The sequence below is a fragment of the Glandiceps talaboti genome, chromosome 3 (genome assembly GCF_964340395.1).
Source record: "Glandiceps talaboti chromosome 3, keGlaTala1.1, whole genome shotgun sequence".
In the NCBI taxonomy this organism is placed as follows: domain Eukaryota; kingdom Metazoa; phylum Hemichordata; class Enteropneusta; family Spengelidae; genus Glandiceps; species Glandiceps talaboti.
Genome location: NC_135551.1, coordinates 28,228,864 through 28,255,138, shown reverse-complemented (window position 1 = coordinate 28,255,138; position 26,275 = coordinate 28,228,864). Strand labels below are relative to the sequence as shown.

The window sequence follows — 26,275 nt, the reverse complement described above, 5'->3', positions numbered from 1 at the left end:
TGATTGCTTTTGGTAAGCAGGAATGACACTAGTTTCATGTAAAGACCTACAATGTAATTAGTGACAGTAACTATGGGGCCCAGATCTCACAACTCTGTTTACAGTTTACTGATAGAACACTATGCATTATTAGAATGGCAAAGTCTGACTGTTACTATCACAATATACCGGAACTTCCACCACAGATATATACAAACTGATAAAAGGGTCATGTGAACCTACATTAGAGGAACCTTCTGTTGTTTTTGTATCAGTTGTGTTATTGTTCTTAACTAACTTCTGTCTTTGTATGAAGTCTTTCCTTGGCTCACTTCATGCAAGCAAACACAATCTGGTGTTTTCTCACAGGTTGTATATCCTTTCCTTATATATCCCTTGATTTTTACCTTGCAAATACCCAACATAATACATTTTATTTACACCATACATGTACCTATGAAGACAATTGAAATGATTAACACATACTGCAAAGAAAATAACCAACCTCAGGCTGATGGAATGAATTATTAACTATACTCATGATGGTAAAGTGAATTCCACTGCCACTTCAAATAAATCAATAATTATTTTGGTTCAACATACTACTACAGAAATGAAGCTATAGGCAAATTAAGAAAGACAAAAAACTTATACATGTGGAAAATATTGTTGCAGAATGTTGACTATAACTGTCAACAAACAGGGATGTAATTACATTCTCAGTTGTGGTGGCATCCTCGATAGCAAGTTTTCCTAAAGTGGTGACACATTCAACCAAGGCACCACCAATTAAGGAACTGCTATCACGCATTTGTATATCTACTACATGCAACAACAATAATTTTAGTTTGTTTCTGTCTTAGTTTGCCTATAGCTAGATTTCTATAGTAGCAACAGGTACAATCCTTCAGAAATTGGCATTCAAGAAATATATATATTTCAGTCCATTTTAATAGCTATGATGTGGCATTGGGATCACTCTTATCAAAATGAGTACACAGCTTAACATGCTCCAAGGATAGCTTTCAATAATACTAGATAAAATAAAATGACAAGTGACTAGTAGAGGCTATGATTAGCAGTAAAAGCACAGCTTAGCTAGGATACTATACAGTCTCATTTTATTCTACAGTTGTTACAAAGCATTGCAAGCAGCGCACATGCCGACGTAGAGCAAGCATGATGAATAAAGAAAAGATACAAACTTCCAAGATATGATGATCCCGGGACAGCATTCTTGTCAGTTTTTTCATACTTGGTCTCCTTACAGGACGAGAGGAACGATCTTTGTCGCTCTGTTCACAAATAGGATAAAGTTGGCAAAGATGATTTCCCTTGGTAATACTTGTGTCTACTAATATTTCTACTTACCGTTGTCATTACACAATGATGTCTGATATTTTTGTTTTTGTTTTGTTTATGATATTCGTTTAGACTTGAATAGTATATTGAAATTAGTCATGTCATGAATATATTACTAATGAGCACAAATGAAAAGATCATCTTAAACTTATAAGCTGAGTTTATAACTTTTTTACTCAAGTGAAAATACTCACAAAAAACTTTGATTTTCAATAGCTTTTGGGATGGAGACTATTGTATGGAGCCATAGCAAATACAATCCTTACAGATTCTAATCTAGAGAAAGTGATTTGGTGAGAGTTTTCACTTGAAATGTGTTGAAATAGATGTTATTAACATTGGTATGAAGTGTAGTTGGTCATGGAAGATTACATCAAAAATTATTTCTTAACAAATGATTTCAACATACTAAAAATCTATCATTTTCATCATAAGTACCATTAAGAAGCCACAATATTAGTAACTTCATGAATAAATTATCTTTAGTATGACTGTGACAAATACATAGTTTACTGATGGGAACAGTTACAAAACTATCTAGCAGAAAATACATTGTCAACAGTTATACTATTGTAAAGGTGACTTTGAAGTTTGATATATATAAATATCCATACATATCAATATTCTTATGCAATATTCTTATATAATTTAAATATTCTTCTAAGACTACTACTATAAAAGTTCCCTTTAAAGTAAATTAGTACATATGACGATACAAACCTTTAAAGATAAAACAATACTATACCATATATCTATTCCTCCACACCCCACTCTTATAGCATGTACATAATATATCAAATGAAATTAATAAAAATTGGATATGCCTTGAATATGAAATTGCTGACAAAAATAAATTCTCATTACTACATAATCATACTAACATTTATAATTTCTTCCCTTTACAAACCATATAATCAGTAGTTCTCTCTCTCCAGATACTTTTCTGGATATGTGAATATTTTTATACTTTGATGAATGTAAAAATTTTCACAAAAATGCTGACAATCACTTCAAGTTCTATGGTTGTATATAAATACAAAGCTAAACATATCAAATATCAAACTGATATGCTACATCATTTTTTATCTCACTAATTCTGCTTTTAATTACGACACTAGAGGGCACTATTCACATATTAGAAAAGGCACGCTGTCCACTTTTTCTGCAAGACTATACCGATAGTGTATTGAAACAAGCATTTATTCTGACTCATTTCAAAACAAACCTGGAACAAACTCTTCTGTCGCTAAAAGGAAACTCTATGCCTGTATCAAGATGATGAAGAAAATACCTGGAAAAACCACCGAGAATAAATAGCTACAGCACTCAATACTGCTAGTGTTCTTACTCATTGTAACAACTTATACTAGTTGTCTGTTTTAGCTTGCAAGTAACTATCACAAAACAGATGGCCACGTCAAAATCTTACATTTACATTTTTTTACCTGGAGGAGATAAATATTGAGTTGTGACATGCCTATTGTTCACGCCATGCACTTTAAAAGTCAGACACAATTGACAAAGAAGTATACACACACCACAAACCAACAAAGTAATGGTTATATTAATTAAAGCTAACATCTACCTACCTCTTGTGAGATCTGACGATTGCTTAGTTTGACTTGTCGTAGGATTTCACTTCTTTGGTGCATCAGTAAGGTCCTTTCATATACATAGGCAGAGATATCACTGTCAGGCTGTCAACCAAACACAAATATACATTTCACTTAAATGAAGCCATGATATCTTTGTAGAAAAAGTCACAATGTGTTCTAATTAAAAGTTTTTTGTATTGGGGAAAAATGGTACATGATACAGACAATTTGGGCTATACCATTCAAGTTTGATATCTTACAGAAGAAAGAAAGTATCCGTCCAGAAAAAAGGAAGAGAGAGTCAACGATGTGAGTTCTCTATTATTTCATTACTGAAGTATTACTATTAGACGTATGACCTTTCAGTATCGTCAACACTTCAGCTTTCTTATGACTTTGAAAACACTTTGAACAAATCATCCACCATACGGAATACGATTACTATGAATACTAATTGGAGATCTGTATCTATTTTACTCCTTAGTTTCACTGTGATCCTTTAATAAACCATGTACTCTACTGTATTTGAGACTGGTTATTATTTGAGTGTGGTTGACACATACACGAATACACCATGGACACTTACCATCTCTACCACTTCAAGTTTAGCATCAATACGTAGATGATAAAAAAAGGTAGTCAGGTCTTTCTTCATCTTGATACTATTATCCTGCATTTGAGCAACAGCAAAGATCCTTAGTTTACAGTTCTTCCATACTTTATGTTGTTTGAGTAAGAATGGCAGTAGGACCAACATTCCACCATCATGGAGAATCCACCATACATCAATGGTTCCTGTCAATCTCTCCTTGTTATCAGGGAAGACATTTATACCCTTAGGAACCAGAACTGACATTTCTGCATGTTTTATACTATCCAGCAAATCTACCAAAAAAAAAAAAAATCCAACACAATCCTTAAGGCTTTCTGTAATATCCTTATAAGATACCTGTTTCACTTTATGTGACTTGTAATCCAAACTATGCACAGCCCCAGTGCAAGTGAGAATCTTTAGAATCAAATTGGTATATAAATTACTAAAAGCCAACAAGAACGTTTTTTTAAGCTATTTTGTGAGATATACTGACTTTAATAATCACTTGAACAGTATTGAATCATCTGTGGGTAAACATATTTATGTAGCTTTACACATAATATGGTACATTGTACATTAAATTCAATCAAATTAATCTGAAATCAGCACGCTGTTGTAACCTGTCGACAAGTATTGGCTGCAGACTTGGCATTCACACTCTTGCATCAAGGTATGAGTGAGTGGATGGATGCTTTGTCTGAGCCAGAACCTAGCATGTTTAACTGTTAAGACTGCCATACAAGTAAATGAAAACAATGAGTTAGTGATAATTGAAATTGAACTTACTGAGGAAAACACGATAGGTTTCATCATCATGGCTTTCTTTCCAGCCATATGGCCAACCAATCATCACTGTGTTAGGTCTCATACCACCTAAACCAATGGTCTGAATCCTAGATTTGAAATAATTCAAAGTGTTGATCATTTCTTTAACATTACACAAACAAGAGGGAATAAATTAGATACTGTACTGGGCAATTTGTAAACATGAATCTGAATGAAAAAGTATAGCCACATACTTTTTTATCTGCTTTGGTTCATTGTATAAATTTTAAGCTTCAACTTGCAATACTTAAATCAAAGTTTACATTGAGGTACATATCCTCTGATAACAATATTTTTTAGTTAGTAACCATGTTATATAACTTACTAATAGTATGTGATTGTGACAATGAAGTTACTATCATCCACTTTTACATAATATTAATATTTATTTCTTAAAGAGCGCATTACATTAAAAACAATCTCAATGCGCTGAACAAAAGTATAAAAGTAATTTAAAATGTGCATATACACAAGTATATACATAATATGAAACAGGATAAAAATAAAAAGACACGGAATGACATTTAAAAAACTGAAATGTAAAAAAGTTAAAAGTTAATAATAATAATAATAATGAGATTATTACAAATAGGATTTATTAAACATTTTGGAAATGGTGACTTACAGAATTCCAAGGCCTTCACTGACATCTTTGGTTACCATAACATTGGTAAATCCCTTCATTTTGCTTTCTGACATTGCATCTTTTATATTCTGTAACAATATAAAATACATTTAGTAATTACCATCATAGTATTTGACGATTTCTAATTTCGTTACTTTGTTATTGACAAAATTCTGATGGATTTTGTTCTTTTAATTTGTCAAAGGTCTCCCATAATACTGTTTTCCAAAGAGAATATTATTCATCACACTTACATGAAAATTCTATAACTGAAAAAAAAAAACATTGCACACAAATATACTGTATTCTGTAGTGAATTCCCTTAAATCTATAGTGAAATTTCAATTTATATCATAGTAACCATTTCCTTATATTTAACACACTTTAATACATAGAAACTGACTGCAGTATACACTTTGAGTGAATAGATTTCTTTTTAAAAAGCATAGCATGTGAACAATAGGTTTAATGGTTCACAAAGACACAAACACTTAGTAGCATTTTTTTTCAGTTTCTCCCTAATGATGCCTTTCATACATTTGTACGGTGTTCAGTATTTAATTTATCAATACTTTGATTACATCATCCTGCAAAGACACAAGGGAACCATTATTTATTAAATTTTCCTGTTTTCACACTAGTTAGAGTATTACTTAAAATAATTAGGATTTGTTAAATTTGACAAAACTTCCTAAACATACATTTTTTATATCCTTTATGTAAAGTATTATGCAAATATCAAACTACTACATGTACTCTCCTTAAATACTTTGCTATACAATTTATGTTATAATCTCTCCATAAATTTAATTCTTAGTTTTTCCTACTCACTCAGACTCACAGTCAAAAATTCCACAATATTCATTCTGATATAATTATATGTTTGCAAATCTTACACTGACCTGTTTTGCATCTTTGGCCTGTTCTGTCATTTCTTTATATTCTCCTCTGATAACAGATGAAACAATACAAAGACCTTTACCTGTCAACAAAGAAAATCACAGCTTGTAAGTAAGTAAAAGACACTTTCCTGAATGATTCACTGCCTTTATTTTTATTTCTTAATGCTAAAAAGAGAAAAAGGAAAGTCTCAGAGTGTGCAAAATAACTGGGAAAAGACAAAAAAATGCAAGCATGCCACTCAAACAGATTAATTAATAGTTATTATTATTATTATTATTATTATTATTATTATTATTATTATCATTGATAATTTATTCATAAAAAATTAAAATAAAAAAATGAAATCTGTGGGTCTTGTTTGTCAAAGCTACTTTTCACATTCATTTTACTTCAATATTTGAGCACATAACTTTAAACACTAAATATGTTTGAAAAGTGTTAAATTGTATACATTACCTGCTTTGAGGTGTCCAGCAAGGTTCAGTATATTTTTGTATCTGGGTTTGAGTTCTCTATCTAATTTCACCAACACCAACAATTGGGGTCTGAAAAAATGCAATAAAGAATGTTAGGGGCTTGCATTAAAAAAATGTTCAGAATATACTCTGTAAGATTAAAAGACAATAAAACCAACACAATAATTCCAAATTATGAATTCCTACAAACCCTAATCAGAAAACCCTACTATTGGATACAGTGGAAATTTCACTGAGGAGTAGAACTAAATGTTAGAAGAACAAAGAGTCTACATGACGTTTAGCTATGATGCTTACTGTCTGAAAAGAATAGCCTAAAAGATTGATACAAACTTTCATAATAAATTGATTTGAAGTAATGAATATGTAATTTTGAAATGTCAGTTATGAATATTCAAGTTATGGTACACCATTCCAGTTACACAAATGCCTGCTGACTATATTTACACTTTTATGTATCTGTATCTGTAGCCGTATCTGTATCTATAGAAATACAAATTGAATAACCAGATTACTATGCTTCTTGTAAGCTGAGGAAGTCAAGGGCCGTTGTACCACTATAGATCCATGCCAGGGTAATACTTGTAAGGCACTTTGAGCACAGAGTGGGAAGCAGCTGCACTATATAAAAATGAACATTATTATCATTATAATTATAACTGGTATGTGGTTGATGGAGAAAGAATTAAGGCACTTAGTCGAGCTGAATGGATGCTTTGAAGACATCAACAATCAACAGATCCAGATCTTTGGTCTCTGTGCTATGAGGTAGATGCCAGTGTGAATACCTAGTAGTAGGCTGTCAGTAAGTTTGTATACAAGTAGGAGATGAAATTCCGTTCTGTGGTCATGTAGATGTTTGATTTTGTGTTGTTAGTTGATTGATACTGCCTGGTCTGGTTCTCTGCTTCTGTAATAATTGGATATGAGTCTTGCCGCTTGTCATTGGATGCGATCTATTATCAGTTACCTTTGTGTGTAATGTATTAATATGAAAACTGACAACTCTTCATGAAATACGTTCACACCCACCTCCAGTTCTTTGTATGTTGTTGTTCCTCTTCTATCCTCAATAAACTATATCTGGCAGTAGATAGAGCTAAACCTCTCAAACCATCACCCCATTCTTTCTTAGCACTACGAAATAATGAGATTGTTCATGAGTGACTCATTCCTTCAAGAATATCAAAGACTTTTTACCTTTCTTTTAAAAAACAACCATGTTTGCAAGTTGAATTTTTGTCAGTGATTCAATTGTCACATACATATTTTTGACTATATGATAATGAATTTGAATGATGTCTCAGCTATGGAAGAAAATACATCAAATTCTAAAACAGAAATTTAAATGAGAAAATATTTTCTTAAATCCATTTCTGTATTGCATAATTTGTACATGAATTATTATCACTGTATCATAAAATTTAGAAGAGCAGTCCTTCAGAAAGCAATATGGACATCCAACTTCCAAGTCAATTATTACAGAATGATATGACCTAAATAAATAATATTAAATTGAAATCATATCTTACTCACCCTCTGAATTCAATATATTTATAAATGACGGCAGCAATCACAACAGCTACTATAGCATAATACCAGTGAGTTACAAACATAATGATAACACAGAGTAAGGCACCAAGTAAAGACAACGTCCTGTCAATAGATATGAACACAGTATATAAAACATATTCTATGTTATCTATTTTCTGGTTTGAAGTATCTCATATCTGATTTTGGTCAATAGTGAGCCTGCTGACTGTTTTGAAAAATTATAATCATAAAAGGAATTCAATAGGATACAATATGTCTACAGATCTTTGTCATTTCTTCTATAATGGTAAACAGAGGTTAACCTCCTGATACAGAAATTACTGTTAACCTAGATATTTTTGCCACTAGAAAATTTTGTGATTTTACAATCTCTTAGAGATCTCAAAGACTAAGTTTTACTAATTATCAAGCTTGATAGGTTGTCGAGCACAAGAAGGCATTTTAGTCACTACTTATTTTTGCATTTGTCTTCCCACATAATAAGCGAAAACGAGTCTTCAGCAAAGATTTCCAGGTTTACATGCAGTTCTTGATAGTGAGGATTTCTTTTGAATAAACTCAAATGAATGTTCAAAAGCCCCTTTCTGTTAAGAAAACTTGGATTGGCATCCCAGAAATAAGTGATTTTGAATAGATTGTGAAGTTATCATGCAATTATTGAGTAAAGGAATATATACCTATTAATTAGACATACATGTAGGTGGATGAAGTTAATAATAACCTTTGAGACATCAAAATTAGCTGTGCATATATACTTACCAGTGGAAGTACTTAAATCTAGGTCTCCACATTGGTGCCTTCAGTAATGTCAATAACACACAAACAAGATTTACAAATGCATAGCACATCAGGAAAAACCTAACAGGAGAAATAAAGATACAAAGTAATCTCTGGTGATTTAGATGTATAGTGAAAACAAAGGGAGTAACTCAAAACAATATCAAGAAACAAAATGTGGGTTTGAAAAGTTCCACATTCCTTAATGACAGCACGTACCACCTGACCAGGATGTAATATGGAAAACTAGTTAATATGAAAATCCATTTTCAAAACTCCTGAAGTGCTCATCCCCTTAACCCATCCCGATGAACCAAATGTCAATGCGAGACAAGTTGACCTAAGGTTCCCTACACTTCAAAAGTATTTCCCTGCAGAAAATATCGGGAATAGGACAATTAGTACTATTTCAGTTTCAAAACTCATTTGACGACATACACACAGATTACCATGGTTCATTTTGACAATGACCATGGTATAAATCATATATCTATATTCAAACAGTATAACTTGCATAAATGCATGGTAAAATAGTACATGTTATCATATACCAAGTATCGTTTTCCCAATTGTAATTCAATGGTGAGTAATTTAAAGTGCATCAAACTAGTGCGGTAATTTTCCATATTGTGTCCTAGGCACAGTACTTTGTCCAAATATGTCAAGTGGTACTTTTGGCAATATATATGTATGTTCTTCAGTGATGTGGCCTTGATTTTTTTTTCTCAGCATCTTTACAATTTCATTTCATCCACAAAAGAGTTTTTTCCCCATCATTTTATGTGGTTTATGTGATTCAAATGACTTTTCCTGCCACTACAGAGGGTATTCGATAAAACCTTTACTGCCCGAATGAGGGTTTTGAAGACCTCAACTGTACAGTTCTGTATTGAAGTTTGTAAAACCAATATCTAGGCCATGAAGATTATGATCATGCAGTTTATGTTTTATACTTACATATCTACAACTGGAGCCACATGATCCAAAGCACCAATAAGGATGCCTAATTCAGCAATAATTACAGTGATGACAAGAGCTCTCCATGGTTCACCTCTCTTTGTTACAACACTAAAAACTCCCAGTACAGGTATGACATTATCTTTTGCTATGGCTTGTAGAAGTCTAGGTGCACCTGTAAACAGAAAATGGCAGAGTAAGAAATATAAGACGTGAACATCTCCATAACAGCAATTGCATATACTTCTAATTATATAATATCCTTTTAGATGTTTAGCTACACTTGTTTCTAGAGAAAGACTGGATTGTTTGACATAGTTCAACTGTTGTTACCATATATAAAACAGATTATTTTGACCTTTCCACAATTGAGGGCGCTCTTTCTGAGAAGCCATAAAATGTATTAATCTGATGTTCAATTTCACTTTTTCAGAAAGAAACCAATGAAATGAGTATCTGACCAATGTTCATACTTAAAATTTTCCAGAGTTTTGTAATATGCTAACTGATTTAAACCAAAATTTTCACATTGTTCAATGTTTAATTAATGAATTAACCCATACTGAACACTTTCTCTAGGTAATTACTGTAAACAAAGATATTTTTGCTACTAAAAATTTTTTGCGATTTTTCAGCCTTCAACTAGTTTTCAACGACTAACTTTCACTAATTACCACACTAGTACATTGTGTGCATGTACAGAAGGCATTTAAGTCACTACTTATTTTTGTATTCTAGTTTTCTTGCAAAATAAGCGAAAATAAGTCTTCAACAAAAATATCCAGGTTTACAATACATATTATTGCTTCCCAAACCTTTTAACAATCACTAATATGAATTATTGATGTTTTAATATGGTAGTTAAAAAAAGACAAGCCAATGGCATAAAATATGACTTACTACATAAACACTGCAATCCAGCACCAAATGTAGATGTGAAAGAACCAACTAACAAAACCCATTCATTGGGCCATGCTAACTGGGCTACCACCATTCTTCCACCAAGGCTTTCACCATACCTAGTAATACATAAACCCAATTATATAGGATTGTCATAGAACTATGTAAAATTCAGTTGTTCAATATGTAAAATATATGTAAACTATTTTTTAGTGATGGAAGAATTGACAAATCATTCAAATAAAGTGTAAAATGTTCATCTGATTATTTTCATAAGAAAACAATATAACAAACACACACACACACACACACACACACACACACACACACACAATATATAACTACTATATTATTTTTTTGGAATATCAACTGCATCATTCTTTACTGCCATTCTTATATGACTGATAACATCTAAAAATTGTATTTTAAGATTTTAGTCCAAGGTTTCCTTACTCTGTAATTTTGTGAACATTTTTACAGTTAAACATAAAGTACAATTAAACCTTTATCAATTTCTGTGGATTAATTTCTATATATCTAATTTAGTTCACAGTCTATCTATTGAGGTTGTTATAATACTTACTTGTCTAACAGCAGATATCTGTCAATTGTAGCACCAAATAGTAGAATAAATGAAAGATCTAAGTTAAAGTTAGGGAAACACACAAAATGTTCATTTGAAAGGAATGTCATGACAGTGTACCTACTCTGGTCTAGCCATTCTTTACTTCCAATGAAGAATACAAACAAATTATCATATCTGCACTACCTGTGAACTATTTTATTACCATTCTCAAAATCAACCATTCAATGGATATTCGTAAGTAACATCAGGGATTTTGTACTGACCATGTACATCACAACAAGGAAGTGCTAGTAATATAACTTAAACCTATCTTGAAAGTTAAATATTTTAAATATACAGACACACATCCAAACTATTGGTATTGTATTAAATTTGATTTTCCTTTGGTTGTATTATAAACAAATCACAGAAACATTTTGTTCACAAGTATTTAATTAAACTATAAATATTCAACTATTCTGTATATTGTTTTAGATTCCTGTTGTGGGTCCTTTGCGCAGCACAGGGCTGAAACCTAAGAAATAATATTTTTCAAATTCAACCTCATTGGGAGCAAGTTCTTATCATTCAATACCAAACTTATACTGTTTATTTCGACACTATGAAATTACAAATTTGTATCCAACTACTTAAAAGACCTTTGACTGGTAGACTAAAATATAAATTGATTGCCGACTTGTAAGTTGTAGGGCAACTTACTATTAACACACCAGTAACCATGCATATAGAGGACATCAGCTTTTACTAGAGTTTCAAACACTGAATCAGGGGCATAGATCAGAAAGTGACTTTAACAAGTTGAAACAGATCACTATACCTCATGGGATTTCTGAACATAAAACTAATTTTGTGCCTCGGGTGAATGTCATCATTGTAATGGTTTCCTTCATGATGATTTCACTCCACATTACTTCAAAGATGTACAGTTTAATTCACCTAACATGTAGACAATATTACTGAATACATTTCTTTTTTTCATGAGCCTGCATTTCAGAGAGGACACTTCCTCAATTCAGACTCACACAATAGTTTTGATTCACCATCTGAATTTTCCCCTAAAGCTTCATAAAATTAAACTACATGTAACAGTACAATCAACTGCCATAAACCAGCAATCCAGAATAATTTGTTTTCCTATACACTCTATTTTTGTACATTTCTGTATTCATGAAGGAAATCAATTACATGTAAGTACTTTTACAGAAAATCTTTCCTAAAACAGTGAATTTATACATGTTAATATTTTCAAATATAAAATGCTAAAAAACCAATAATATTGTTCACACTGAGTGAACAATGCTAGAGGTTATAGCTGAAATCTTTTGTAAATGTTTGCAATTATGTGAAATTGGTTAAAAATTATTTTCAGAATAATGTAACAGTTGTTGTTTTAATGTGTTTACATGCGTTTACATCATACACCAACAACGGTTTTTTACCATATACATGGAAACACTGACTAAACGAACAAATCGAAAATCATGCTGTTGCAGATGTACAAACATTTGGGACTAAATTAGGAACATGAGTAAGTACATCCTCAATGGTCAATTATGTGTATTTTCAGATTTTTCCATTTTCAGACATTTACATGACTCCATTTTCTGAATTTTGCAACTTTATGTTTCTTACTAAACTTGTGATTCAACAGTTACATAAGTTATAGCTACCTATCTTGTCATTATCAAATTTTTTACTAAATTTATTGCTATGAACTAAAAGAAATGTACTTACTTTCTACAGATGCTATAAATTATCCTTAGTAACACAAGTGTTGCAACAATATATTAAAACTTTGATCACATTTTTCACTTACCAAAGTTATAAACCTAACAACACTACAATTAAATCAAACCCTTCAAATTATAAAACTATTTTATGAAGGACATTTGAACTTATTGTAATGACTTATAAATAATTGTATACAGTTTACAAAAATACATATTGTATTCATTATTTAATAATGACACACAAATGTATCTGAAGCTAATATCCAGTTCTCATTAATATCCTTGCTATATTAATCTCATTAAACAACGTATTTGCCTCGATAGTACTTTTTCACTTGCCAAGTGTTATAAAAAACAATTAGTACCAATTTGAAGTAGATAAAGGATACAGACAAATGAAGTAGTCCACTGTGCTGCTATTGTTCCCTTAGGAATAGACTTTTGGGCATCTTTCAGATCTCCAGACATATTAGAACCTGTCATGATACCTACAGAGAGATGGCAATATCATGAACATTTGACAAAAATAACAAAAACATCATAAGTCATTATTTTGATCACATATAAAAACAACCTAGGTTTGACTATATATATACAACAGAAGAGTAACAGCTCCCTCACAACATTCTTTATTGGAATACACTACTAAAGCTCTTGAGAACGCATTTCATCCACTTAAAACACAAACTATAATGTGTACAATTCCAATGAGAGTGGATTGAAACACATTACATTGTCTGTTCTTGTTTGCAGTGATGAATTACCCTCTAGCTAAGAGGATACAATGACACAAACATGACTTAAGGCTCTTGTTGAGAGAAAGTGAATTGTTTCATGAGAAATAGAGCTGTTTCTGGATAAAAAAAAATAGTACAGAGCTTGAGGTAACGTGATTCCAAATAGCTCTTACGAATCATTGTACAGTCTCACTTAATTTTCTTCAAATGAAAGTTCATCTTACTTAACAACCACCATTAAGAACATTACTTAAGAAAATACTGTTTATATTATATTACTCATTATCAATCTAAATTATTGTAAGTCTGGCATTTCTTATGTCACTTTATTAAATTCTCTTTGCCACGTAATCAATACAAAATGTATAATTTCATTTACTAGTATTTCATTATTAATCAAATGATAAATACTGATATATACAATGTAGACCACACAGTGACACCTATGAACTATGATTCTCTTTATAGGTTAAAAATTTGCTGCACTGCATTGGAATCCAGTAAACTTTACCTGTTACAGATGGGAAATAGATTGCCATGAGTACAAAGAATGCACTAGTAAGATCTTGAACAACTTCTCCTCTGTCCTTACTACCCTTGACACGCTGTGTATTGTCACCATCTTTGAGGTAATAGCTGTGTGCATTCTCTGAAAATGTCAACAAAGTGGACAGAAACTATAATTACAACAATAATATCCTGATATCAACCTGATTCGTGGAAGTTCAATACAACAAATAAACTGAAGTTAGTAAAAGCAAATTAAATATTGAACTCAAAGTCAGTGAACCATAAAATGAACTTGATAATCATTATTAAACATGAAAATATCTAACAAATGACAAAAAAAAAACTGATACACTTACCAAGGAATGCACCACTTGCAATACCAGGAATTCCAGAAATAGCCTTTGCCTGGTTTTCCAAGAAGTAATTACATGCATCTGTGTCATTGTTATTTTCATTGCAGTAACTGGAATATATTGGGCCTGTTTCATTGTCTGTACACATTATTTTACCATCTTGTGTGACCGAATCTTGTGTCAGCAACCTTTCTCCTAATACACAGACACTGAAAGAAATCAAATAAAAAAAGTGTAGAATACAACAATTCTAACTATTTTATTCATAGTGTTCAATTCCTCTCAATTGAAAATCATTAAGACATACTTAATGTTGTCTTTAAAACTACTCTGATGCAAAAGATTATTAGATGGAAGTAACCAAAGTTCTGTTTGATATATCACTTGCATACCACTTGAACTTCGTTCATCACTCACCGTCAATAAATTCAAGAAGGCTTTCAAGACATATCTGTTCACAAGAGCTTTCTAAGTTTTTACAATGATCCACTATTGTTCCTGTTCAGTGCCATAGAACATTATGTCGTATTGGATTTTGGCACTATACAAATTCGATTGATTAATAGGTAATAATATTATACACATTCAGATTTCCCATGTTGCCATTACATAACCTTCTGTTGTATCCTGCCCCCACTATTTGGACTGTGAGGGGTTTCAATACATATCATTCTGTGACAGTCAATGCGTACAAGCAAATATACACAAAGAAGAATATATATGTAGACTCAAGGCTTTCAGAAATAAAGTCATGTATAAACTAACATTAGATAAATCATGAAATTGTTTTTAAAAATAGCCATCGCAATAAAGATTGCAATTTTACTGACTTACTACAATTCTATGCTAGCATTGGAAAGCGAGACATTTCATGTTATTATTCAAGCTCCTGTACCTATCAACACATCGAGACATCATGTGAACATATCTGATCAAATACACATACTTATGACACTGACAACTTTCATAAAATCAGCGCTTATCAAAAGGAAAGACATTCTGAAGAGCTAAAAGATATTGTATATTACATTTATCAAACCTATAAAAGTTTAAACTTTCATGTAAACCTTATTTAACTATCATTACTGTAGTTTATATATCTACTAGTTTGTTTTAGCACCAAATATTTATTGCAGAAAATCCAAAGAAGAAATGTAGTTTTCTTAACGGATGCAATAAAGATTCTATTCTATTCTATGTGGCAGGGGACTGTCATAGTTATTAAGGGGTACACAAATCATTATACCATGCATGAGCCATTTAGAACAAAAAATATGGAATATATACTCTGGTCGTTCTATGTCATGACAACGCATGTCTGTGTCACAACAATGCGTAAATATGTTACTGGCTCTGCTGTGTCTGAAATATGACTCAAAATGTTCAAAATGAACATTACTTTCCAAAATTTTTCATTGATATTACTGCCACTGGTATAATTATGTTATTCTCAAATATTTTTCTTCATTCGGCCAGAAAATACTCATGACCTAAAGGGTTGTCACTATTCGTCGAGCAACTCATTGTGACAAAGGCCCCTTAGGTCACTTGTACTTTCCTTCACTGAACCAAGAAAAATATTGGGGAATATTATTCCCCAATATTTTTCTTGATCAAAATGTATAATTGACGTTAAACGTCAACTATACATTTTATCTTTCCGAGTTTCGATGACTGACACAGTCTCATTAAAATGTATGAAAGAATGGTCTGAACCTCCTTCTTTTGTTATACTCTATATTCAGTATAAATCATGTCACTGTTGGTGTACTTTGTTTTTGTTTTTTGTATATGCAGGTCAAGTGATGTCATGACCCTTTCCTGTACAAATAAGACATATAGTTTATACACAAAATAGTACATAAATCAAATTGAGACCATTTCTGAATCATTGTAATTTGATAAGGATGATAAAGTACAAAGACGTGTTTATGTAAACAAATATTTTATTATAATTTAGTCTTACTAGAAAATTTCATTGACAAAAAACAGTTGGTATGAGGATTGAGTGTTGCTAAAAATATGGGTATACATCAACATGATACCATCACATATACTGTACAGTGTAAATTGTATTAGGTACTAAATGTACCATCTGTTAGTCTGCTCTGAACCATATTGTATGTTGTATACTATATACTATAGAAATGAGCTAAATCTGATCAGAAACATACATTATTTATTATAGAAATGAACTAAATTTGCAGAACCATATTGTAAATAATTATGTTTTGTTGCTTTTTTTTTTAATTCAATACTTTTACACGTACATATGATAACCAATGCATTCCTGCTCCAACACTTGTCTAAAGCATTGCAAAATATTAATCCATCTAAACCAACCCATATATTCTTTTCATGCTTTTCAATATTTGCCAATATTTGATACTTACTCTGTAAAAATCATGATTAATCTATACATGTACTTTGATCAAAATGACCCAAAATGATTTGATACTGCAAAATAAATATTCCGAATTTAAAAAAATTCTAAAATAAACTATGATAAATAAAAATAGCACCAATGGCATTGTAACCTAACAGAGACAGACAGACAGACAGACAGACAGACAGACAGACAGACACAGACAAACAGGATGACAGAAAGACAGACACATAGATAAATAGACAGACAGAAACTTTACCATGCCTACAACAAGACTGTACTCTGGTGTCCAGTTGTGCTAAAAATCAAGTCAGTGATGAAAAAATGATAATAAATACCACAAATAATAATTTTTCAAACTCAAAAGAAAGTCTGGTTTTATAGCTTACACAACAATTGGAGAATGTAATGATATGACTGGTCAAAATCAAAGGTTTATAAATTATAATTATCTTTACTCACGATGGGCTGCGTGATGCAGTGGCTGTAAAAGCTCCTACATAGATGGCTATAATTGAAATGATAACACAGGTCAGTGATACAGGGGCAAACATCTGTACAAACTTCACACCAATGGCTACTATTAAGGCTACAATTAGCAATAGTATAGTACCATACAGACGGAAATTGTTGATTAGGTTGCTATGATGAGTTACATCTCCTATGGCGATAGATGGAGCCATATACGTCTGAAAAAAAGGAAGAGAAACACGTAATTTCACAATATTACACAATACGAAATAAGTATAATACGGAAATATGTGAAGTTGATGGGCACACCTCTATCCTAATTATTAAATTTAAGAAATTCCCAAAATTGGAAATTTTAATGATAAGATTTGAATTTATTTTAAATTATGTAACTTTATCCACTAGGACACAGTTTCAACTTTCCAGTTATGCAAATAGATTAATATTTCATAAGCCGATCACTTGAATAACAGCAACAATTTTTTTGGGGGGTAAACAAATTACTAATATGTAAATTTGGAGAATTAATGATTTTTCTATACTTATGAAAATTTTCATCATTTATTACACTTCATTTAGAACAAAGTTGGGATTATGGTTTTTTACATACCTGAATGCAATCTAATCATTTCAAAAGGTATTGTATGCATGACTACTCATGGGCAATGTACATGTAGACTAACTATTCTTTGCTTGGAAATTTTCCAAGTGTATGGTGCAAGCAGTAATCTTTGAAGGGCAAGAGGTTTAATCTCTACATGATTGAAATATACAATGTAGGACTACCAGGGGGTAATAATGGTTTTAATTCCATTAACTCCATTTACATCTGCAGAATTAAACATCTTTCAAATCCTTACAGGTCTATCATACAATATCATATGGACCTGGGAATGACATGATTTCAGTGTTTTCCTTAGAATTATTTCATAACTAAGGGTTAATTAAGAGACTTGAATATGTTCCACAGGTACTGAATTGCCATTTGATGCACACATCCAAATTAAGAAAGAAAACCTTTTTAAAATAATGTTAATAATGGCAATTACAATAACATATGATATATAATGCATGGTAGTAACTATCATATCAACTTAATACAAATCAGATAATAAATTTATATTTAGGCAAAGGGCACTACTGATCTGGTCAATGGCAGTTTAGGGGATGAGTACTAGAGTAGGAACATGGTGCCAGTTGAGGTGGTTTGAAGCCTGTTTGAGGCTGAGTGATCGCCACAGTTGAAGGTGAATTAAGTATTTATGAAGTACCGTCCCCAAGACATAGAGTGGTATATACTAGATTGAAGTACCTCCATGAGGTAGGAGCTGCAACAATATGGAGTTATGGTGAACAAGTGAGGTGTGCCAAAGGAAATGTTTAGCTTATCAGTAACAAATTACTTAAACTGGTAGGGTGTGTGCATTCCTGTGTTGTCAAACACTAATTTCACTTGTTAAAAGATACTGCATTTTAAAACAGATCTTGAAAGGATCCAAGGTTTGCTGGCAGTTCATTTGTGCACAACATGAAGTGGTTTTGGATTGGAGTATGATTTTCATTAATTCACTATATTCAAGATTTGTGTGCATATTACCAAAATGACTTCCTTTCTAATCAAGTGTCTTCTACCTTAATTTAAATTTCCAACCCAAACTTCTTTGAGTCCCTATATGCACCTGTCAGTGAGCACTTAATTTTGTCTTGCATTGGCCAATATGGCTATATCTATCCCATACGACTATATAACATACAGGAATGGCACTTGTCTAATAATCATACTGGGTTAAATCACCTCCCCTACTCCCCTATGTCATGCTGAGTTTTCACCCACAAGTATACCACTATGTATAAGAGGTTTATACATTGTATTTAAAGAGCACAAGACTGTTTCTACATTTTGGGGGTGTAATTTTTGTTGTAGATTAAAAGATACCTGTTGTAGATTCAGAAGTATACCAATCATTTGCTATTGGTAGACCTATAACCTTGTATTTAGGAAAAACAAATTATTTCAAATCACTGATCATATGTATAGGGTATACCACTTACCAGGTGAAATGTTGAGGAAGCCACTAATATCATAAGTAAGCAAAGCCCATAAGCTCGCATAGGGTAGATTCATTTGTGACCAGCTACCTGGACTGCCTCATAATGATATTAGTGCCCTTCGTGTGGAGAATGCGCATATTAAACATAAAGAATGCGTATGCATAGTCATTGCGCCGCAATGCGCATCCTTGGGTGAAACCACCCCCCAAAAAAATTGCATAGTATACAGGACCCGCATACGTACTAGTCATTGTGCTGCTGGGCGAGCTATTATGCGCTAACAATGCCAGACTGCTATTTCAGTGCCTTCAGAGGTATGCATCAATATAATTCATAAACATTGTACACATAATAAGTATTTAGTATTTGAGCATAGCTTATAAACTCATCTTGTGCCAACTTCAAGAGATTAGAAGATGACAGCCAGGAGGAGGTTAGGAGAGTAATTAAATCATGGAAAATGAAGTTCAGATACCATTGACATCCATGAATATTATATAGAATGCAGGATCTGATGAAATATCATGGTGAAACATCATATCTTGCAGTCTATATACGGCCTCCTGATGATAACAGACTCAAAACTAAATGTAATCACATTGAACCTATGACCCTCAAGTGTTTCTCATGTTTGATTCGTCTTTGTTAGCTGCCATACTAAATGAGTATTCAAAGAACTCTCAAGGTGAGAACATGAATAAAATATTCAAGTAGCAAAATTCTTTCACTTACCAGTAGAATTTCAACAGAGCCAATGAGGTACATTGAAGTGGCAAATGTATTGGCAAGATAGAAGAGAATACCAACAGCACCACCAAACTCTGGACCAAGATTACGAGATATCATGAAATAGGAACCACCACCTGTTAAACAAAGAACATCATGATATAAAATAATTGTAAATTGTTTGTTATAACTTAGATTTCGAGTTTCAAATCCAGTATATAAGAGATTGTGGGTAAATCTTGTGAAAATCAAATGATACCATGACAGGAACAAGCCATTAGCCAAGCAAGTGGACTTGTTATCAAAGAGTACCAATATTTACAAATTTGATGATGGGCTCTTACATAACACAAGTAAACAGCTGTAAGATCACTTCTATGGAGTAAATTAAATGAGGCAAAGCTATTCTCTGTGTTATATCAGTTGTTATCAATTTTATTAGGCTATTATAAGTAATGCTGCAAACAGCTTAAGAGATGCAAACTAAGTTTATGACACCCCCCCCCCCCTGTTTGCCAGGCAAACCCTCGGGATTGTAGCACTTGGACAGCTAATGGCTTGAGACTGTCATGCTTCATTTTAGTACAGTAACTATTAAATTGTGGTACTCAGTAATCAAACCAAAATATAACATTATCAAAGGATATATGCAAAGTACAATATGATTTCTCTGCTTATCACCTTTGAAAAAACCTTCTGGTAAAAGTGGGATAAATCAAACCAAATATAACAACAGAGGAATATGTGCAAAGTACAATTTGATTTCTCTGCTTATCACCTTTGCAAAAACCTCTGGTAAAAGTGGGATGAATCAAACCAAATATAACATCACAGGAATATATGCAAAGTACAATTTGATTTCTCTTCTTATCACCTTTGCAAAAACCTCTGGTAAAAGTGGGATAAATCAAACTAAATATAATATCAGAGGAATATATGCAAAGTATAATTTGATTTCTCTTCTTATCACCTTTGCAAAAATCTCTGATAAAAGCAGATGAATCTTTATCTCATAATATTCAGCATGATTTAAGGGAGAAACTCAAAAAATATCTGTATTAGAAACTCATTCATAACCAAATATAGATTTTTACTCATCACCACTGAACACTTCATAAAACTGTGGAATTATTATCAAGAATTAATTGTCTCCATAAATTTAATTTAACTAATGAGTTATCAGATAATCTGGAAACAGGAGTCTATTTTTATTTCTCCTTTTTTGATTGTAGACCCTGGTCTGATTTGTTTAAAACAGCATGAGAAATATGTCAAAGACTGCCTATCATATTGCAAATTGACATTATGATTGAGGGTAATACAGCACAAGGGAACGCACAAAGAACTATACCTACATGTATCATATTGTGAACTGACATTACGGATAAAACAATTAATCTACCCTTGTTGAGTATAGCATATACTGAAGCTTAACACAGCAAATTGTAATCTGCATGGGGGAGCATTTTGTCTCCATAGTCTTGTAGAGACTTAGCTCAGATACATGATTGTGTGGCTTGATTGACATTAGCAATGCTGAGAATGTATATCATATTATCACATCAGAAGCTGTTCAGTGGTCTGGAGTAGCTCAACCTACATCTATCATCATCGTAAAACCAAACATCCCTGTACGGAACTATTCAAGACGCAATTTTGCATCAGCAGAAAAACATGATTTGGCTTGCAAGAATGGCATATAATCTAGAGTGGTTTGAGATTCAATTAACTTGATTTTTTTCTCTCAACATAATGGTTTCAGCGCAGTCAATATCATAAAATTACTCAAAATTCAAACAAACTAAAATGATACTGGTATAGATTTACAAAAATCATAAATAAATTAATAAACTTGATCGCAATTAAGATTTAAAAATTATGACTTGATAATTTGAAGATTTCATTAGATTTTCCTTGACAAAAAAATATTACTTTTATTGCTGATAATGCCATTGATATTCTATTACTTCTGCAGTATATTTGAAAAGTGTTTTCAGTCAGAGACATATACATACAGTGACTGTTTACAAAAATTATGGTTAACAAATATTTCCATACAAATGTGGAGAATTGTGTGGAATAATTCTTTAAGTAGGGGTTTTTAAAGCTTTTATAATCAGCATCCTTGTTTGACAACAAATTTTCAATAATTCAAGAAAATCAAACTTTGTTAGTTACATGAGTCCCTCCAAAAAGATAAGAATTTACCATGTTAACTGTAATCCATAGACATGGTGATAATCAAGTGTATACACATTATAATGTACTCTGATAAGACTGACAAAATGATAGGACTTGAATTCCTTATCACTATCAGTGTAACATAGAAGCATTGATATGTTAATAGGTGTTCTAAACCTTTGATAGAATTTGATTTGTCATGCTTTCTTCAGTTTCAGTCTGTTTTAAAAACAAAGTATCACTTAGAGTCCACTGTAATAGATACAGTAAGTCAAGAAAATTTCATAATGGAGATTTCTGAAAATGTCAAGGGGTCATTTCTCACATAAGGAACGTTAACAAGACATGCCATCAGATAATCTTAACATGAAGCCCTTTGTCAGCTGGTTGCAACAGTGAATTCTCAGAGCTACTGTACAAAATATATTTTATTTTCATTCCCTAGGACAAAAGTAATATAGTTTAAAGTATATTTATATCAAAATCAACATTATGAGATCAACTTTCAAAGTCTCATGATTTAAAGATAATTTCATGAGTGAACTCTGGACTTTACACATGCTTTCATTTAGAAACACCATTTTTGTAAATGACAAGTAAATCAATTGATCAGGTGACATTTACTGTCTCAACATCTATCTGGTTACATTGCTAATTTGGTTGTAAAGATCCCTGTGTGAATATGAAATGAACAGATACATGTATATATGTCACAGAAGAAGCAATGCATGTATATATGTGAAACAAGTCAGTCACTGAACTTACAGATATTGCATCTTCAACCCTATACTAACACCCAAATAAAGTTTTCCCACTGTTTGCCATAATCATTCACAGTGCTCATATCAAGGTATTATGTATAAATGACTTTAATTACCATCCAAGTATGTGGTTCTCAAAAATGTAATCAATCCATATAAACATTATATTACAAATGCATTTTGAATGTGACCAGTGAGTATAAATACAGGATGTCAAAAAACATCATCTGCATCTCACTGTCAGCTCTGGAAATAATCACAGAACTATATCACTTCTACTGCAGTTCTCTAAAAGTATTTTTAATATACAATATTTTAGCAAAGAACAGTTATTAAGTTATATCATAATGCATGAATGTATTGAACTAATCTTTCCATTGTATTGTCAAATTCAAATCAAGACACAATAGACGCTATTTTGCATATACGCATTAAATGTAAATGAAATATTACATTCTACTGTTATCTGTCAGCAGCCTTTAGGCTTTATTATAGTTGCAATAGTGACATGACACTGTTGTGACTTCCTAGTCACCTGAAGTCCGCCGGTTCAAGGCCACTCCCTCAATGACTGTCTCACTTGTTGTACATTGACCCAGTGGTGAACATTTGCTATACTGCAAAAAGTCTTGTATTTGACACATTTATCAACAGAATACTTTTTTTTCTTGCCACTTGCTGTAATATATACTCAGCCATACTTGTATGTTTGTATAAAGTTTTAAGAGGAAATAAATAATTCCAATGCTTTTAATCACCACTCAGTCAGTGATGAGAAAATACAGATTTAATTTATTATCAAGTTTTACACTTTGTTGTGTAAACAATGTTTTTCAAATAAACAGCTGAGTAATATATTTTCTTGACGTCACATTTTGAATCTTCACAAAAACAAAATGTCAGAAATAATCTGGTAAAATATGAGTGGAATGATCTTGAATTTTGAAGTGTCATTTTCTGATCATGATTGACAGGAAGAATTTGATATGATGTCAATTATTTTGTGTGTGTCAAGTCATAACTGTCAATGATATATGTCATTTTGAGGATTTAGTGACATTTTAAATCATTTAACTTTTCTTTTTCCAATTTTGCTATTTCTAAATAATTTCAAATATCATGTAACATTGAATGAACTAAATTAAATATACTGAACATTAAAATAATATCTTACTACATGCTGGCAATCTACTGAGAATGTTATCATAAGGTGCAGACGGAGGTAGCTCATGATTAAATAACGCTGTTATCAAAATACTTTTTGATAAAAACACTAACAAGCCTACATGACCTTATTTGACCTGTGACGTTGATGAGTTGACCCTACACAGACCACCAGTAACACATACCACAGCTGACACGCACACAGACAGCTTTAGCTTTAACACGATGCTGTACTGTCATGGTGACCTTAAGTGATCAAAAGCCTCACATTACATGATTTTATAGCATAAGATTTTAAAATAAAAACATAGTAATTATGTTCACTGGTGATAAATGACCACATAGACTACTAAGCAATTACAATTTAATGACATTATCATTTGCTTCATTGGCTCCCAATCACATATTTCTTTCTCAGTGTATCTGATGGCATTAGTATGATTTCATTACTAGTCAATTGAAGTTACAGTCCACATATTTAAAGCTTGCCAAAGTTTAATGTTTCATTTCAATGCAATACCACACTAAAAAGACAGTAACCTACTGGGGCAATAAGTTCCAGTATCAGAGACTAAAACACTTGTAAACATATTTTTTAACTACTTCCTTCCCATTCCAATGCATGTATTATTGTTGTTCAACATCATTCTTCCAAAATTATCTATTTAATAGTCAAATTATCATGTTATTATTACATACAAAACCTTGTGATCAGTAATTTAGATTTTTTTAAATCTCCATTTTTTTGTGCATTGGCAGCAGCATTATGTGTCTTTGGTGCAATTAGAATGATGCATATGTGTGAGGTGGCTAGCCAGGAGCTCGAGATGAACGTACAGAAATAAGGTCATATCAATCCGCCAGGTGATACATGGATACCATCTTGACTTACAGAGAGATTTATAACAAATGGAAATTTATTTTCAAATTGATTCTAAGCTCATTTAGGCATTTCACAAGGTATATGATAAACTTTTACACCTATTTATTAATTTTTGATATGGTATTTGCGGACCTCGGTAGTACAGCTTATGGGCCTTCCGAAAGTCAGGCCTTTCCACTGCACAGTCTCGGTCCACAAAATCGTATATTCAGACAATAAAGCTTAATATAAAACCATTATTAACAATCTAAATTATTTGCAATACTTGTGATGGAGTTGATTGCTTCAATAACTTTTCATATTTTAGTGTCTAAATTGTAATTCTACAACAATAGGAACACAGTGCTACATGTGTGATATTGGTGACAAGCTTTCATTAAACTAAATCACATACTACTATTTATCTCTCCACACACGTAGCTACATAATAAAATCCAAACACAAGTAATTCTTACTTTCACAAATGTTGATAGACTAGTCTAGGAGAAGAAATATACCTTTGGCATTTACTGAAACCACTGTACAATTACAAGCTGTAATCAATTGAAATTGATCCTGTACAGCTGATTTAACTTACCTACAAGGCAATTCTATAAATACACGATGTGCTAGCTGTACTACTATGTCAGTATTTAGATTTTGACTTTCACTATCAGTTATTAACAAATGTAATATGCCAATAACACAATTCTAAAGTATATAAGGAGGTATCTAGTTTTTAAAATGACAATAAAATGGAACAAAATTTGTTTTCCAGTATCACAATCATATAATAACAAACTCAATCAATCGTTAAAAGTCATCACACAGCTTGACAAAAATTGAAAGGATGGGGCTTGTTCTGTTACATGCAATCTCAATTCCAATTTTGTATGAGTGTACAGGATGTATGATTTCCTGATTAAAACATTAATTGCATGGCCTTAAGGAAACCCCAGCTGTGCAACAGAAGACAACACTGTGAAAACCTACAAAATACTTCCTTCAATTAGATGGTATTAATGCTGTATTCTAAGAAAAATTTCAACAGGGGTCTCCATATATATTATTTAAGTCGTTAAAGGCAATTATTTTCCTGATCATTTCCAAGAAATATCTTGTACTGTTTGTAATGATTGCAATTTTATTTTCCTGATCATTTCCAAGAAATATCTTGTACTGTTTGTAATGATTGCAATTTTATTTTC

The 26,275-nt window shown here is 32.0% G+C and overlaps 1 protein-coding gene across 1 annotated transcript in view; it reads right to left on the bottom strand.

Moving 5' to 3' along the window:
• The window catches only part of LOC144432927 (solute carrier family 12 member 4-like), a 41,841-nt gene that overhangs the window by 3,035 nt on the left and 12,531 nt on the right, over positions 1 to 26,275 (bottom strand). The window contains exons 6-23 of the mRNA XM_078121234.1: positions 20,106 to 20,236; positions 17,313 to 17,539; positions 14,468 to 14,673; positions 14,113 to 14,250; positions 13,254 to 13,352; positions 11,132 to 11,189; positions 10,549 to 10,667; positions 9,649 to 9,823; positions 8,674 to 8,772; positions 7,897 to 8,016; positions 7,393 to 7,497; positions 6,341 to 6,429; positions 5,884 to 5,963; positions 4,982 to 5,070; positions 4,318 to 4,424; positions 3,523 to 3,821; positions 2,931 to 3,038; positions 1,185 to 1,274 (exon numbers count right to left, since the gene is read on the bottom strand). Of these exons, the coding sequence (XP_077977360.1) occupies positions 1,185 to 1,274; positions 2,931 to 3,038; positions 3,523 to 3,821; positions 4,318 to 4,424; positions 4,982 to 5,070; positions 5,884 to 5,963; positions 6,341 to 6,429; positions 7,393 to 7,497; positions 7,897 to 8,016; positions 8,674 to 8,772; positions 9,649 to 9,823; positions 10,549 to 10,667; positions 11,132 to 11,189; positions 13,254 to 13,352; positions 14,113 to 14,250; positions 14,468 to 14,673; positions 17,313 to 17,539; positions 20,106 to 20,236 (2,339 nt within the window). The remainder of the gene's footprint in view (positions 1 to 1,184; positions 1,275 to 2,930; positions 3,039 to 3,522; positions 3,822 to 4,317; positions 4,425 to 4,981; positions 5,071 to 5,883; positions 5,964 to 6,340; positions 6,430 to 7,392; positions 7,498 to 7,896; positions 8,017 to 8,673; positions 8,773 to 9,648; positions 9,824 to 10,548; positions 10,668 to 11,131; positions 11,190 to 13,253; positions 13,353 to 14,112; positions 14,251 to 14,467; positions 14,674 to 17,312; positions 17,540 to 20,105; positions 20,237 to 26,275) is intronic.